The sequence below is a fragment of the Mobula birostris genome, chromosome 17 (assembly GCF_030028105.1).
Source record: "Mobula birostris isolate sMobBir1 chromosome 17, sMobBir1.hap1, whole genome shotgun sequence".
In the NCBI taxonomy this organism is placed as follows: domain Eukaryota; kingdom Metazoa; phylum Chordata; class Chondrichthyes; order Myliobatiformes; family Myliobatidae; genus Mobula; species Mobula birostris.
Genome location: NC_092386.1, coordinates 66,543,268 through 66,560,213, shown reverse-complemented (window position 1 = coordinate 66,560,213; position 16,946 = coordinate 66,543,268). Strand labels below are relative to the sequence as shown.

General features: G+C 41.9%; 1 protein-coding gene across 2 annotated transcripts in view; it reads left to right on the top strand.

Moving 5' to 3' along the window:
- The window catches only part of fbxo10 (F-box protein 10), a 130,195-nt gene that overhangs the window by 81,529 nt on the left and 31,720 nt on the right, over positions 1-16,946 (top strand). The window contains exons 7-8 of one of the 2 annotated variants that reach the window (XM_072281858.1): positions 849-1,001; positions 5,913-6,188. In XM_072281858.1, coding sequence (XP_072137959.1) covers positions 849-1,001; positions 5,913-6,188 — 429 coding nt within the window. The remainder of the gene's footprint in view (positions 1-848; positions 1,002-5,912; positions 6,189-16,946) is intronic. The other variant, XM_072281859.1, reaches the window with a different exon arrangement.

Genomic DNA, 16,946 nt, shown 5'->3' with positions numbered 1-16,946 from the left:
CTTTGCCTTCTGTCTGTCTGTCAGTCAGCCAGTCTTCAATCCAAGCTAGTATCCTTCCTGTAATACCAAGGACTTTTATCTTGTTTAACGGCTTCATGTATGGCACCTTGTCATAGACCTTCTGAAAATCCATTGGCAGAGGGATCAAAAACTAAGGGGTATAAAAAAAGGCAAAAGTGAGGGAAAACATCTTTACTCAGAGTGTGATTGGAATGCACTGCAAGATAGCAGTGGTGGTGCATGCAGCTGTAATGTTCAAAGGGAAGCTGGGTCAATATCTGATGGGAAAAACTTGCAAGGTCCAGGGTGAAGGTAATTACTGGTGATGGAGCACATGAAACTAGGAGACTGCAGGTGGGGTGGGTAGGATCTGAGCTGCAAAGAGATTTGGAACAGTTCACAGTTATAGGGGTTTACCTTTCTGTTTGCAATTTTACAAACTGTTGATTTTGGAAAGGGAGAATTGCTGTGGCCTTGTGTCCATGCAGTGGTCACAACCTTCGGGAAAGGAGCAAAGACTTTGAAGAACGTAAGAGATTTCATAAAAAGTTACCGAGATGAGCTTGGATGTATAAATGACACAGTGCTGTGCTATGCACCTTGATTACTAAACCATTCCTAATTTGATGTAATATATAGTTCTGTATGGTGATACAATACCAATTTATGTTGAGTCTCAACCCTTGTTGTTACAGATGGATGTCAACAGTTAAACATTGCTTCTTCCATTATCAAATGACAGAAGATGATTTTCAATTGATGAATGGATAGGTTTTCCTACGGAGTGGTTTATTATTTCATCCAGTCTTGTAGCTATTGTAATTATATGTGTTTCACTTCTATTTTAGAAAATATTATACGTGAAAATCACTGGGGAGGTGCAGATATACGACGAGGAGGAGATCCTATTCTGAGAAACAATCTCATCTGCTATGGTTATTCTGATGGCGTTGTTGTGGGTGAACGAGGGAAAGGATTGATCGAAGGGAACAACATATATGGTAAGGAGTGTGGAGTGTTGTATTTCAGCTCATTAAATTTTAGTGGCCTGTGCAGTCAAACCTTCAACTAGGTTTACACTGGTTTGATTGCAAGTTGCTTAAGTTTATTGAATTAAGATATCCTTTCTAATGATATATTTAAGACCCAAAGCCATTATGTTCTGTCTTTACACCTCTCTATCTTCTTCCTTTAAGTGGCTTCTTGAAATCTACGTCTCTAACCAAGCTTTGACCACCAGCCAAATACCACTTTTGTGGTAAAGCAACAGATATGTTTAATAATGTTAAATGTGTTATGATTTTTCATCTTTGTGTCTTGGGATGTCTAGCTACGGTATAGTATGGACTTTTTTGCACCTGTATTTACTTGGAAGATGGACACACAGTCTGTAGAAGTGAGGCAAAGCAGCAGCGAGTTCATGGACTCTATACAGATTTTAGATGAGAGGCATTTACTTTCTTGAGGCAGATTAGGGTGGATAAATCTCCAGGGTCTGACAAAGTGTTCCCTCGGATCCTGTGAGAGGCAAGTGCTGAAATTGTAAGGGCCCTAGCAGAGATATTTAAAACATCCTTAGCAGCAGGTGAAGTGCCAGAGAATTGGAGGGTAGCTAATGTTGTTGCATTGTTTAAGAAAGGCTGTAAGAATAAGACAGGAAATTATAGGCTGGTGAGCCTAACATCAGTAGTGGGAAAGTTATTGGAAGGTATTCTAAGGGACCCGATATATAAGTATTTGGATAGACTGATTAGGGATAGTCAGCATGGCTTTGTGCATGGTAGGTTGTGTCTAACCAATCCTATAGAGCTTTTCAAGGAAGTTACCAGGAAAGTTAATGAAGTTGACCGTGGATGTTGTCTACATGGACTTCAGCAAAGCATTTGACAAGGTCCCACATGGGAGGTTGGTCAAGAAGGTTCATTCACTTGACTTTGAAGGTGAGGTAGTAAATTGGATTAGACATTGGCTTTGCGAGAGAAGCCAGAGAGTGGTTGTGGATGATTGCCTCTCTGACTGGAGGCCTGTGACTAGTGGAGTGCTGCAGGGATCCGTGCTGGGTCCTTTGTTGTTTATCATCCAGATCACTGATACATATGACAATGTGGTAAACTGGATCAGCAAATTTGGGAATGACACCAAGATTAGGGTTGTAGTGGACAGTGAGGAAGACTGCCAAAGCCTGCAGCGGGATCTGGACCAGCTGGAAAAATAGGCTGCAAAATGACAGTTGGAATTTAATGCAGACAAGAGTGAGGTATTGCACCTTGGGAGGACAAACTGGAGTAGGACTTGAACGGTGAGTGGTAGGACACTAAGGAGTGCGGCAGGACAGTGGGATCTGGGAACACAGATCAATAATTCCTTGAAAGTAGAGTCACAGTTAGGTAAGGTTGTAAAGAAAGCTTTCGGCACATTGGCATTTGTAATTCAATGTATTGAGTACAGGAAATGGGATGTTATGTTGAAATTGTATAAGATGTTGGTGAGGCCTAATTTGGTGTATTGTGTGCAGTTTTGGTCACCTACCTACAAGAAAGATGTAAATAAGGAGTGCAGAGAAAATGTTCAAGGATGTTGCCAGGACTCGAGGACCAGAGTTATAGGGAGAGGTTGAATAAGCTATGACTTTATTCCCTGGAATGTAGAAGATTGAGGGAAGATTTGATAGAGGTAAAAGCTGACTTTTTCTACTGAGTTTGAGTGAGACTACAACTAGAGGTCATGGGTTAAGGGTAAAAGGTGAAATATTTAAGGGGAGCATGAGGGGGATCTTCACTCAGAGTGGCGAGAGTGTGTATCAAGCTGTCAGTGCAAATGGTTGGATGCAAGTTGGATTTCAGCATTTAAGAGAAATTTGAAGCGGTACGTAAATGGGAGAGGTATGCAGGGATATGGTCTCGGCGCAGGTCGATGGGACTGGACAGATTAATGACTTGGCATGGACGCGTGGGCGGAAGGGCTTGTTTCTGTGTTCTATGACTGTATAAATGGCATAATAATACACAATTATAAATGGATTTATGCAGATGGGTTTACTGTATGCAAAGCAGAATTAGGCATAATTTACATTCAGCAGCTGTCCATTTGGTTAAAGTTGCCTCTGCATCAGTTCTTTTCACATGAACTTTCTGTATTTCCAAATATTATAGACGGAAAGCACTTTGATCCATTGAGTCTGTCTCTCTGATCTATCCCATTCCTGGCTATGTTACCCTGTTGCTCTCAGGCTAATTGTTTCCTCCCATTCAGCTGTCTTCAATTCAGATACCTCGACTGCTGTTGAAACAGTCATTTATCTTGAACATGAGAAAATCTGCAGTTGCTGGAAATCCAAAGTACCACAAAAATTACTGGAGTTCCTCCAGCATCTTGTGTGTGTTGCTCAGACATTTATCTAGTCTTGATTTCATTTCTAGATGTTACTGTAATCTGGAGGACCCCGTGTTGCTTTGAATATGTTGGAAGTCTTTGTGAGATCTTGAAATGCCTCATTGTAATGGGCTGGGTTGTTCAGGCCCAAAAGACTCAAACTAATTTGAGTGTCCAGGAGATGTGGTAATAAGCATACAAGCACAACAAAGTAACTTCAGCCAAATTTATTATCATAAAAGAGAAAGCGTAAATGAACCACACTAACTGCTACGTAGTAAGTTACGAAGATTTCCACAAAGATTTCAGGGCTCGCGATTCTCAGTCGCCATTTGATGGTCACCGTTGTCAGCGGAACTGCAAATTCTGACTTGTGAAATCACCCTGGATCTGTCCTAGGCACCTATCGATCATGATCCTTGGTCTAGTTGAAGTCTCAAGAACCGAGTGAAAGGTGCCTCAATAAAGAGGGCTTCAATCCATAAGCATTGAGAGACACACAGAGGCAGATACATTCTTTGGTCTTTTGTTTTCATGTCATGTCTGAGGCTGAGAAAGAATCTGGAGGTTATCAGCAAACATTTAACAAACCCATAATGGAAGAATACAACCACTGTTAACAAACATTTAACAAATTTACAGTGCTTAACTTGTGCAGATACCTTACATGCTGCAAGCTCACAAAGAGCTAAAGTGTCACTTGGAACTTTTCAGACTTCAATCTAATATTTTTACAAAATTTAATACACCACAATACAATCATTCAACATTCCAAAGCAAATGTTGGATCAGTGAAGCCAATAGGATGTTAAATGCTGAAGGAACTTAGCATCTATGGAAAAGAGTAAACAGTTGATGTTCTGGGTCAAGACCTGAAGTTAAATTACCTTGCAAACTCTTTAAGGGTACAAGCCAAGAGTTAATGATATGATTGCATAGCGTTCCAGTTAAGACTGACAGTAGTTGAATTCAGTGCAAAGGAAACCTACAAGGCTAATCCCCAGTACTATATAAGTTAAAGCAAAATAATGGAAAATTTTTTTCTGGAAAGGAGGCATCTTGGGAGGAGACCTTGTAAATCTCCTCAGAATTGTAGACAAGAGATTGGAGAATAGTCTCAAAGTAAGTCATGTGAATAGGAAAATGATAAAGACATACATTTGCTCAGCGGGGGGAAGGAACAAAAGTATTAGTCACAGATTCATTAAGTAAGAAGAACTATATGGCTATGGGAATAGAATAGGGGGGTGGAAGCAGCTGTATTGCTCTCTTGAAGAATTGGCACAGGAACTATGAACCCACTCTGTACTGTAAAATTTTGTTATTCTGGGAATATTTTAGCTATTTCCATAAGATAGAACAAAGTCCTTTAATTTTGTCCTGTACCTTACCTGGTAACATCAAGACCTGACTCAAAACTGGCCTGTATTTCCCCCCCGCTCCTTTTTGACAAACTAATGACTGATAAACTAATCCAATGGGAATATTAAATCAGAATCTTGTGATCATATCACATCAACTTCAGCTATTACACTGCTCGTTTAATTGCAGCAAATTAATGCAATTAGACCCACCATGAACAGCTCAAATCTATAACTGCATTGCAAATGCAAAGCTTGGTTTCTAAATGAGTCAGTTCTGTTACCAGTATCCTTCACACCAAGGTAATCTCAGTTGGAAATTAACCTCAGTGAATATCGGGGCTAGTATGCTGAGAACTTATAATCATGCTGAATTGAATCTGAATATATCTGAATTTGTACATTGAGTTTCTGTTTGATCAGAGAGTATTGGCACGTTATGATCTGTTGATTTGTTTTGCGTTCAGGTTTACAAAATAATGAGGCCCTGCATCTGCATTTGATTTAGATTCTGGATAATCTTTTCAACCCTTGACAATAACTTGTGTTAAATCCGTTTTATTCTGAAGCTTCAGGTGGTAATTTTTATCTGTCCATTATAGTCATAATTTTGGTGCTTCATATTGATAAATCCTCTCTGATTCAGTCATCAAAATCTGTGTGTCAGTAATGTCCTATCGTTGTCAGATTTCCACTGTCCTGTAAAGTTGTTGAACTTGATGGATAGAATTTAAATCCCACCATTCCCTACCCCAATACAGAGACCAGACTCCTTTAGTGTTTGCCCGCTGTTAGTAGCAGAGCAACTGATGCAGTGGAATAGCAATAGAGAACAGCCATGAGAGTGTATGGGAATGGGGTGAAGGGTCGCATCCCAAAGCATTAACTGTTTTTTTGTTTCCCTACATGCTGCCTGACCTGCTGAGCTCCTCCAGCATTTTGTGTGTGTTGTTCTGGATTTACAGCATCTGCAGAATCTTTTGTGTCCGTGAATAGGATCTGTCTGCAATTATATCAGCTGCCAGATGAAATACTGGAAAAGCAGGGCTTTAGCAGGAGCAGACTTCAGAGACAAAAAGGAGAGCATAAAATTCAAAAGTTCAGTGCATTTTGGACAATGTATTTTTGGATTTTCTTTACCTGATAAGAGTTTTATTTCATTCTGGTATGTCTGTGCAGGTAATAAGGGCTGCGGTGTGTGGGTTATGTCCTCTAGTCTCCCACACATTGCTAATAACCAGATCAGCAGCAACAACATCTATGGAGTGGCTGTCTTCTGTCGTAAGGATGACACAAACGACTACCTCAATGACCAAGGAGGCAATGAGAATTTCAGTGATGAATGGGAGATTGTCAATTGGGAAAATGACTTTGACAGTGATGAGGAGCGACACACCTCGCACAAGCCAATCACTGTAGCACTAATTGAATTTAACAACATCAATCACAATGGTGGTAAGTGGATGATCAAAGTTACAGCGATCTGTGAAAGTAACTCTTCGGAGAGCGTCATAGAGCGTGGAAAGGCCCCACAACCCAACTCATCCACGCCAACTGTGCTGCCTACTGAGCTAATCCCATCTGCCTGCTTTTGGCTCATAGGCCTTTGAAGCTCTCCTATCATTCAGCTACCTTGATGGAGTTTACCCGCCTCAAACACTATTACTGGCAGCTCATTACAAAATAAACACCACCTTTGCACAAAGAAGCTGCCTGTTATATGTCTCTTATCTGATCTTAAACCTATGCCCTTTTATTTTAAAGCACCCCCTCCATGGTAAAACAAAAACTGTGTGCTTTCACCCTGTCTATGCTTCTCATGTTGTTATACACTTCTATTAGGTCACTCCTTAATCTCTTAGTTTCTAGTGAGTAAAGTCCTGGTGTATGCAACCTCTTCCTGTTAATCAGACCCCCAGGTCCATGCAAGGTGCTTTTGTTTTCTGCACTCTTTCTAGTTTAATCTTTCCTATAGCAGGGTGACCAAAGCTGTACAAACCACTCCATACAGCCTCACCAAAGCCTTATATAACTGCATCATAATGCCCAACTGCTGTGCTCAGTGCTCTGACTGATGTGGGCTCTCACCACCCGATCTAATTGCCATGCCACTTTCAGGGAACAACACACTGGCGCTCCTGTGTCCTTCAATTCCATAACACTTCCCAGGGCCCTACCATTACCATTCGCTCAATAAGTCCTACCCTGTTTGAACTCTCAAATTACAATACCTCACCTATCTGGAATGAAATCACTTACCATTCCTCTACCCATCTACCTAGCTAACCAAGATCCCCCTGTAATTTTTCATGTCTTATGTTCTTAGAACCTTCTACACAGTCTACAACATCACTTATTTTAGAAACATCTTCAAACTTGCTAACTGTCTTGTACATTCACATCCAGATCGTTTGTCTCAATTACAAACAACAGAGGTCCCAGCACTGACCCCTGTGACTAGACCTAACCATCTGTTATGAGAAACAATGTTCGACCATCACACTCTTCCTCCTATCACCGAGCCATTTAAGAAGTTAATCTGCTATCTCCCCACTCCACTGCCCAGCCCCACCCCCCCCGGATCCCATGTGATCTAACAGTCAGACCAGCCTGCCATGAGGGACCTTGTTGAAGACCTTGCTAAGGTCCGTATAGCCAGTAGCCACTGCCCTATCCTATCCTTGTGTATCCTCTTGGTTACCTACGTGAAAACTCCAAGAGTTCTGTCAGACATGACTTTCATATGCAAAGCTGTGTTGACTGTCCCAAATCAGACCCTTTCTCCAAATGTTGATAGATCACGTCCTTGTGTAACTTAGGCACCACCAATGTCAGATTTACTTGCCTATGGTTTCCCACAAGGTCCAAGAATCTACCAGATTGACCAATTCATTTTGAAATAATACTGTATATCAACAGGTATGCCAATCAGTCACAAAGCTAGGATAGGATGGCTTAATTTTTAAAAACTAATCAATTTTGGCTGATTGAGCACATGATGGGAATTAAATAACTATCTGAAATCAGCAAGTATTTTGCTTGGTCATTCTGCACAGAGTATTGTGAGCAGTTTTGAGCCCTTTATCTAAGGAAAGGTGTGCTGGCATTGGAGAGGGTCCAGAGGAGGTTCATGAGAATGATTCCGGGAATGAAAACATTATTGTTTGAAGAGTGTTTGATGGCTCTGGGCCTGTACTCGCTGGAGTTTAGAAGAATGGGGGAGGGGGGAATCTTATTAACCTATCGAATATTGGAAGGCCAAGATGGAATGGATGTGGAGAGGTTGTTTCCTGTTGTGGGGAGTCTAGGATCAGAGGGCACAGCCTCAGAATAGGGTTGTATTGCTGTCTTTGTGTGTGAAGTAGGAAGTACACAATTCAGCAGTTAGCCAAACTCCACTCAACTGAACACAGGAGTCAGGTTACTGTGACCATGTTCCGGGTGCTTTATTTGGGCAGCGCGCGCGTGCGCACACACACACACACACACACACACGCACGCGCGCACACACACACACACACACACACACACACACACACACAGACACACACACACACACACACACACACACACACACACAATTAAGAGTAAAACTGCAAACGAACCTGAAAAATACTGTAAGTACTTAATGCAGCAAACTTATGACAATTAAGTCGCACAGTCATAAGAAATCAAAAATATATGAAGTTGGACTTGCATATAAAATATCCAAAAATTATACACAAAATGAGTAAACAAAGTTTTAAAGTATGCAATAATACATGTAAGTATTAAGTTACCAAGGATGCTTGAACACTATGCTGATAATTACAAATAAACTTTTTGGTAATATTAATACAAAGTAATCTAATCTAAGTGTTGCTCAGATCATGTTCTCCTTTATGAACTGAACCAACACTTACAGACAATGATTTCTGAAGGTGGAAGTAAAGCAAAGACAATGCAGGATTGTGTAAAGGTGCTTCAGTCAAAACAAAATGGCTGCTCTTCTCACTTGGTCCAACTGACCTTCAAATTTAAGGGCAGCTGCACACTCAAAATTAAAGTCGGCAGGGCTATACTTCAAATGCTCCCTACCTGCCATCTATAAAGATGTCACAAACAAGTTAATGGAACAGTTTCAAAGTTCAGTCCTACTTTTTGAGAACGACAATAATCTCAGACACAGGCCTGAAGAATTTCTTGCTTTGTCACCATCAGCTCTACTTTGCAAACTCTCCCATATTTACTTGGAAAGGTACGTGTTACTAATGCCATGGGTCAGTCATTTTGGGCTACTCTGCTGTCTTTCAGAGGCACAACATCTGTTAGAGCATAACTCTCACCATATCTGGCGAACTTGCAGTGTCTGCAGATATTCTTGTTTCCATTGCCTCCAGAACTGATGAGCTAAATTCTGCTTTTGACACCACTGCTGTTTATAGAGGTTCATTTCTGTAAAGTTTCCAGTTGGGTGTGCTGCACAGTGTTTCTATGTGAGAAGCATAGCAGGAATAAAAATCAGAAGTGAACTTGCATCTGGAGCTATTGGCCTTAAGTTGATAATTGCCATTACTTCTGCCACGCAAGTGCACAGAATGTCATCATTCAAGCTGGAAGATCCTCTACACGTCAGCATAGAATCCAAGATTTTCCTGAACACTCCAATCATGCGCTCCCATGCACTGCCCATATGTAGGGAGTGTGGTGAATTAGCATCCCAAGTGTAACCTTGGTGTTGATAGAGCTCTGCACCTTAGTCCTTCACTGCATTTCATACAGTTGGTAAGTTGTTGGGAACACAAGACACTGCGTTGACACTCTCTCCATTCACTGCTGTCTGATCACACAGTTTTTCTACATGCCTTTTGCATCTTGGTGGCTGCCCAGATGTCTTTTCCTTCTAGGATCAGTTCCTAGTCTTTCAAGATTTCAGGATTTTCCACCATACCCTGCAGTTTTACCTAGCAATTGTGTGTTGGTTAGAGAAACTGCATTTATCTATTTCTTTTCTCTGCCCAAGTCCAATGCCTTCCCCACATCTCTGTCAGGAGGCAGGTTATTCTGGTTGATCCTGATGCTTTGCAAGAGACCGTGTTGAGGCTGTGAACTGGAGTTTACCTTTTCTTTGCAGTTAACATGGTTTGTGCAAGGGCTAAACAGTGAAGTCCTCCCATTTTCCAGGATGTTTGTTTTAGAGCTGTGAATAGTAGACCTGTAGAATTTCCCTGAACATCACCAACAAGGACCCACCCTAAGTGCAGCTTCTGTGTGAGGTGTTCATTGCCAGGACCTTGTATGCTGTGAAGATATCTCCCAACAGAAGTAGGATTTGGGCTTTATTATTAAGTGGTGGGATCTGTTCAGCAAGGCACTTGAGGTGGGTGTGATAGAGGGCAGCCTCAGGAGTCGCTGTTTCTTCGCGATTGTCTGAATGTCATTATGCTCAATTAGTGTCACCATTCCACGCTTCAGCCTGATAGCACGTTGCTGTTCTACCTGATCTCTCCATTATACCAGCAGAGGTCTTAAAGATGTGGGGTGTTGAATTGCCTTGGGTCATCAAATAACTCTGATCGGGCTAAGGATATGTTGCTATAGTCATTGAACATAGCATACTTCTTGAAACCATTCTCACAATGGTATTTAGGATGTGCTTTAACGAAGCATATCTTGGAATAGGGTTTAGTGACTACACTGCTGTTACCATCATCTGTGCATAAAGAGTTTACAGAGAGCAAAGTTTCTTCCTCTACCTCCCCGCCATGCTTTGAAGTGTGATCTGAAACCTTGGATGTAGGGCTGTAATATGAATGTTGTCATGGCATTCTTCACACTTTAATGTGACCGTGCAGTTACTTGTGAGAGATGATGATGAAGAACAGCATCTGAAGCAAATCCCTTGCTCTTTCAGGTAAGCCTTTTGTTCCTCAATGACCTTTAACCTAAAGCCATGGCACTTTCACAATGGGTGAGGCTTATTATGAAAGGGGCAATGATTTGCTGCATCCTCTTCAAGATTCGTTCTGAGCTGAGGGTGTGGAGACACTGGTCTTATGTACTGAAACTAGAATCCAGATGTTTGCTTCAGAGGAGTCTTCTTGCTCGAAGATAAGCTGTGGCTGCACAGAGCAAGACTGGGTTTATTTGTTATTTTAGCTTGATGGCAGACGAAATCAGTGAAGAAAGAAAAGGGGCAGGGGAGAGAAGTATGTGATTTCATTCTCCTCTTTATGCTTTGAACCTTGAGAAATCCATTTCTCTTGAAAGGAATGTGGCAGCTTTTCAACAATAGGAATAATGCTGTTGGCAGTGTCTGAATGAGCTAAGTCAGGCAGATAACCATCTTCCTTTGCTGAAAGCTGCTCAATTTTTACAGATCCCTAAGTTCTCTTAACTTTAAGTTATCCTTATTTGAAATCTTTGGAAAGCCATCCAGCTTTTTGAGAAGTGTGCTGTTAGCTCCAGCGCATTATGACATTCACTGAGTCTGTCCCAGGTCATTCTTAAAGTTGCATCTGGGTCACTTATATGAACTGCTCTAAAGCACCTTATGTAGTCTTGGGACTTGACTTGCTTTGACAGCAAGCCCAATTCTTCACCAGCAGTAAGATCCTGGTCTTTGATTGTTCTGAAGGCAACTGGGAATGGGCAATAAATGCTGGTTTAGCTGGTGACGTCCACGTCCTGTAAATGAATTTTTGACTTCCGTGCTCTGTAAACTTTCTGGGCAGTCATCGAAGTGTGATAGGCCAGTGTTCGTGAGTTCTTTGTGAGCCAGATACTTTGCCGTGTTCATCATGACTGAAGACTCTGTACAACCTTCTGATAAACTACCTTTTTCAGGCATGTTAAACCTTGGCTGTAAATGTGGATCATTACTGTCAAATCTTGCTGTTGTCTCCTCAGTTTTAACCATTGGGGAATTCCTTGTGTGGTGCTGGACAGGTAAGTAAGAGTTGCATAACGTATGTGAACAATTAAATATTTCTGAGCTTTTCTGTAAGCAACTTACTGGGGGCTGACTGTTGGCTGTAGTGTGCTGATTGCTGCCTTTTTCCAAAGGGTTAGGTGAAGTGTGAGAGGTAAACTGAATGGAGTGTTGTGTAGCAAGCAGACTCAGACTGCTGGCTAACGTGATTAGCTTGGTCCTTGATATAATTGCTCTGACACATATGTTCGCCCTGTATGGGTGGCTTTGTCTGCTGTAAAGCTTCTCACCCTCTTGCTCTGCTGCTGCCTCCAAAATCTCTGCCTGGGCAATAGCAGCTGAAGCCTCTTAGAAGGTGAAGGGCTTCCAAATGAGCCTCTAGCCAGGCTTTGGCTGTTTTAATAGTCATAGTCATAGTCATACTTTATTGATCCCGGGGGAAATTGGTTTTCGTTACAGGTACACCATAAATAATTAAGTAGTAATAAAACCATAAATAGTTAAATAGTAATATTTAAATTATGCCAGGAAATAAGTCCAGTACCAGCCTATTGGCTCAGGGTGTCTGACCCTCCAAGGGAGGAGTTGTAAAGTTTGATGGCCACAGGCAGGAATGACTGCCTATGACGCTCTGTGTTGCATCTCGGTGGAATGAGTCTCTGGCTGAATGTACTCCTGTGCCCAACCAGTACATTATGTAGTGGATGGGAGACATTGTCCAAGATGGCATGCAACTTGGACAGCATCCTCTTTTCAGACACCACCGTCAGAGAGTCCAGTTCCATCCCCACAACATCACCGGCCTTACGAATCTCCCTCTCTGCAAACGTAGCCCATGGTCGCACAGCTTCTGCTTTCGATCTGGCTCGTGTTGCTATGGCACCAACTGATGACCTGCACGATCACAATGAACTGCAGTGAGAACTGTTGTCAGATGCTCTGGTGAGCTCTGTCTTTCCGTGGTGTGTGTTTTCAGTGGCTCGCATCTATAATGCTTCTTACTCACGGCCGATGACTGTTCATACACTGTTTGGCCAGTTGTGCTCTCACCATTTTACTGCATTGCTCTCCCTGTGTGTGAAGTGGGAAGTACGCAATTCAAAAGTAAGCCCAACTCCACAGGAGTCAGGATGTACTGTCCAAACCCCAGGTGCTTTTTGGGCAGCATGCACACATACAGTTGTGTAAGAGTAAAACTGAGAACTAACCAGAAAAATACTGTAATTACTCAATGCAGCAATTAAGTCGTACATTCGTAAGTAATTAGGAATATATGAAGCTAGACTTGCATGTAAAATATCCAGAATGGGTAAACAAAGTTTGAAAGATTAATAGCATATAAGTATTCATTAAATTACCAAGGCTGGTCGAGCACTATACTGATAATTTGGAATAAACATCATATTAACAGAAAATATTGCAGATGAACATGTGACTGAAGAATTGGTGCAGGGGTCAGGGTTTCAGATTTCTGGATTATTGAGATCTCTTCTGGGGAAGGTATGATCTTAACAAAATGGACGGGTTACAGCTGAAACAAGGTGGACCAATATCCTTGTGGGCAGGTTTGCTAGGGATGTTGGGAAGAATTGGAAAGAGCTAAGGATGGGGCACTTGGTATACAACTAGACAGGGTGTGTACTGAGACGGTGAGGAAGAACAGGAAGATGATGGGCAAAATTGCACTCAGTGGGATGAGATAAAATGTAATGGGGGGAGACAAAATGGAAAAGGGTGATCAATACAGGACTGAAGGTGTTATATTTGAAAGCACGCTATATTTGGAATAAGGTAAATGATCTTGTAGCGCAGTTAGAGATTGGCAGATATCATGTGGGCATCACTGAGTCTTGGCTGAAAGAAGAAAGTAGTTGGAAGATTAATATCCAAGGATAAACAAAGTATCGAAAGGATAGGCAGAGAGGGTGGGGTGTCTCTGTTGGTAAAAAATGAAATTAAATCCTCAGAAAGGGGTGACATAGGATCAGATGTAGAACCCTTGTGGGTAGAGTTAAGGAACTGTAAGGGTAAGAAAACCCTGATGGGGAGTTATTTACAGACCTCCAAACAGTAGCTGGAATATGAGCTACAAATTTCGGCGGGGGAATGAAAAAGCATGCAAAAAGGGCAATGTTGCAATAGTCATGGGGGTTCCACTATGCAGATAGACTGGGAAAATCAAGCTATTGCTGGATCCCAAGAGAAGGAATTTGTAGAATGCCTATGAGATGGTTTTATAGAGCAGCTTGTGGTTGAGCCCACTAGGGGAATAGCAATTCTGGATTGGGTGAGGTGTAATGAACCAGTTTTGATTATATAACAAGGAACCCTTAGGAGGCTGTGTTCATAATGTATTAGAATGTACCCTGCTGGTTGTATGGGAGAAGCTAAAATCAGATGTATCAGTATTATAGTGGAGTAGAGGGAATTACAGAGGTATGAGAGAGGAGGTGGGCAAAGTTGATTGGGGACACTAGCAGGGATGATGGCAGCACAGCAGTGGCTAGAGTTTCTGGGAGCAATTTGGATGTGCAGGAAAGATGCATTCCAAAGATGATGAAGTATTCTAAAAGGAGCTTGAGGCAAACATTCCTGACAAGGTAGAGGATTGGGGAGCTTTTAAAAACCAACAGAAGGCAACCAAAAAAAAAAAGAGAGAAAAGATGGAATATTAAGGTAAGTTAGACAATAGTATAAAAGAGGATACAAAAAGTTTTCTCAAATATATAAAGAGTGAAAGAGTCGAGAGTGGAAAATGATGCTGGAGAGCTACTGATGTGAGACAAATGGTGGAAGGACTTAAGATACTAGTAGAATGACAGAAATGTAAGAGTGTCAGGGCAGAAGTAAGTGTAGTTGCTATTACTAAGAGGGTGTTCGGGAAGTTGAAAAGTCTGAAGGTAGATCTTTCAAGAATCTCTCGATTCTGGAATAGTTTCAGAAGACTGGAAAATTTGCAGTGTTACTCCACTCTTTAAGAAGGGAGGGATGTAGAAGAAAAAAAAATTCTCGGCCAGTTAGCCTGACTTTAGTGGTTGGAAAGACGTTTGAGTCTAAGTTCTAAGTAAATTTATTATGTACATGTATGTCACCGTACACAACCCTGAGTTATTGAGAACATGAGATGAAGAGACCTTGACAGTGAGTCCATAGATTGTGGGAACATTTCATTGATGGGCAAGTGAAGTTACCCTTTTTGGTTCAAGAGCTTGGTGGCTGAGGGGTAATAACTGTTCCTGAACCTGGTGCTGGGGGTCCCTGATGATGGATGCTGCTTTACTGCAGTATCGCTCCGTGTAATTCTGCTCAATGGTGGGGAGGGCTTTACCTGTAATGGACTGAGCCATATCCACTACCTTTTGTAGGATTTTCTATTCAAGGGCATTGGTTTCCATACCAAGCTGTGATGCAGCCAGTCAACGTGCTCTCCACTACATCTATAGAAGTTTGTCAGAGTTGTAGATGTCATGCCAAATATTCACAAACTACTAAGTAATAGAGGCACTGCTGTGCTTTCTCTGTAACTGCACTTACATGCTGGGCCCAGGACAGATCCTCTGAAATGATAACACCAAGGAATTTAAAGCTGCTGGCCCTCTCCACCTCCGGTCCTCCAATGAGGACTGGCCCATGGACCTCTGGTTTCCTTCTCCTGAAGCCACTTATCAGCTACTTGGTCTTTCTGACATTGAGTGAGAGGTTGCTGTGGCACCACTTAGCCAGATTCTCAATCTCCCTCCTATATGCTGATTCAACACCACCTTTGATTCAGCCCATGACAGTGATGTCATCAGTAAATTTAAATGTGGCATTGGAGCTGTGCGTAGCCTCACAGTCATAAATGTAAAGCAAGTAAAGCAGGGACTAAGCACACAGCCTTGTGGTGATGGAGATTGTGGAGAAGGTATTGTTGCCAATCCGATCTGATGGGGGTCTGCAAGTGAGAAAATTGAGGATCCAATTGCATAAGGGGGTATTGAGGCCAAGGTCTTGAAACAATGTTCCCTCTAAGGTGTGTGTGCCCCCACATCTTTTGCTACTAACACACAAAAGGTTGTCACCCTCTACCTCATTGGCATTTTAAGTATATTTCACAATTTTATCAGGGACCCCACCACCAGGTTCAGGAAAAGCTATTACCCCTCAACCACCAAGTTCTTGAACTGTACTTAATATTTTAAGTACAGTATATTACACAATCACGTTTCCTTTTCCAGTTTCTGGTGCGGATGGTGTTGACAACTTGGAGTTTGTGATTTGTTTGCAAATTTCAGAATTGGCTTATTTGTACGGTTTTGAAGAAAATATTGATTCACTATGTCGAATTCCAAAGAAGCAAAGGGTGTGAAGCACAAAGTAATTTCTAGTTCACTTAAAGCAGAATGGCTTATTATCTTCAGAATAGCTTCAGGTTTACTTCGGCTTAAAAATTCAGTGTGCACATGTTGTCACTGGGCAAGAAATTGCACAGCACAAGATTTTTCGGCACACTGGTCATTACAAATTAGAGGGAACATTGCTTGGAGGCACATGACAAAATAGGCCAAAGCCAGCATGGTTTCCTTTAGGGGAAATCTTGCCTGATAAATCCATTGGAATTCTTTGAGGAAATAGCGGACAGGATGGACAAATCAGAGTTAGTGGATGGTGTTTATTTGGATTTTCAGTAGGTCTGTGACAAGGTGCCACACACGAAGCTGCTTAACAAGATACAAGCCCATGATATTACAGGAAAGATACTAGCATGGATAGAAGATTGACTGACTGGCAGGAGGCAAAGAGTGGGAATAAAGGGATTCTTTCCTGATTGGCTGCCGGTGACTAGTGGTGTGCCGCAGGGGTCAGTAAGGTGTCTGCAGAAGGACTTGGACAGATTAGGAGATTGGTAAAGAAGTTGGCATGGAAGATATTGTGGAGAAGTGTATGGCCAAGCACTTCAGCGGAAGGAATAAAGGCATAGATTATTTTCTAAATAGGGCGAAGTTAAACAATCAGAGGTCAAAGTGATTTGGGAGTCCTCGTGCAGGATTTTCTAAAGGTTAACTTGCAAGTTGAGTCGATGATAAGGGAGGCCTATGCAATGTTTGCATACATTTCAAGGGGGCTAGAATACAAAAGTAAGGATGTAATGCTGAGGCTTTATAAGGCATTGGTCAGGCCTCATAGAGTATCATGAACAGTTTTTGGACCCCTTATCTAAAAGACGTGCTGGCATTGGAGAGGGTTTCGAGGAAGTTCATGAGAATGATCCTGGGAATGAAAGGGTTAACATATGAGAAGCGTTTGGCTCTGGGCCAGTACTC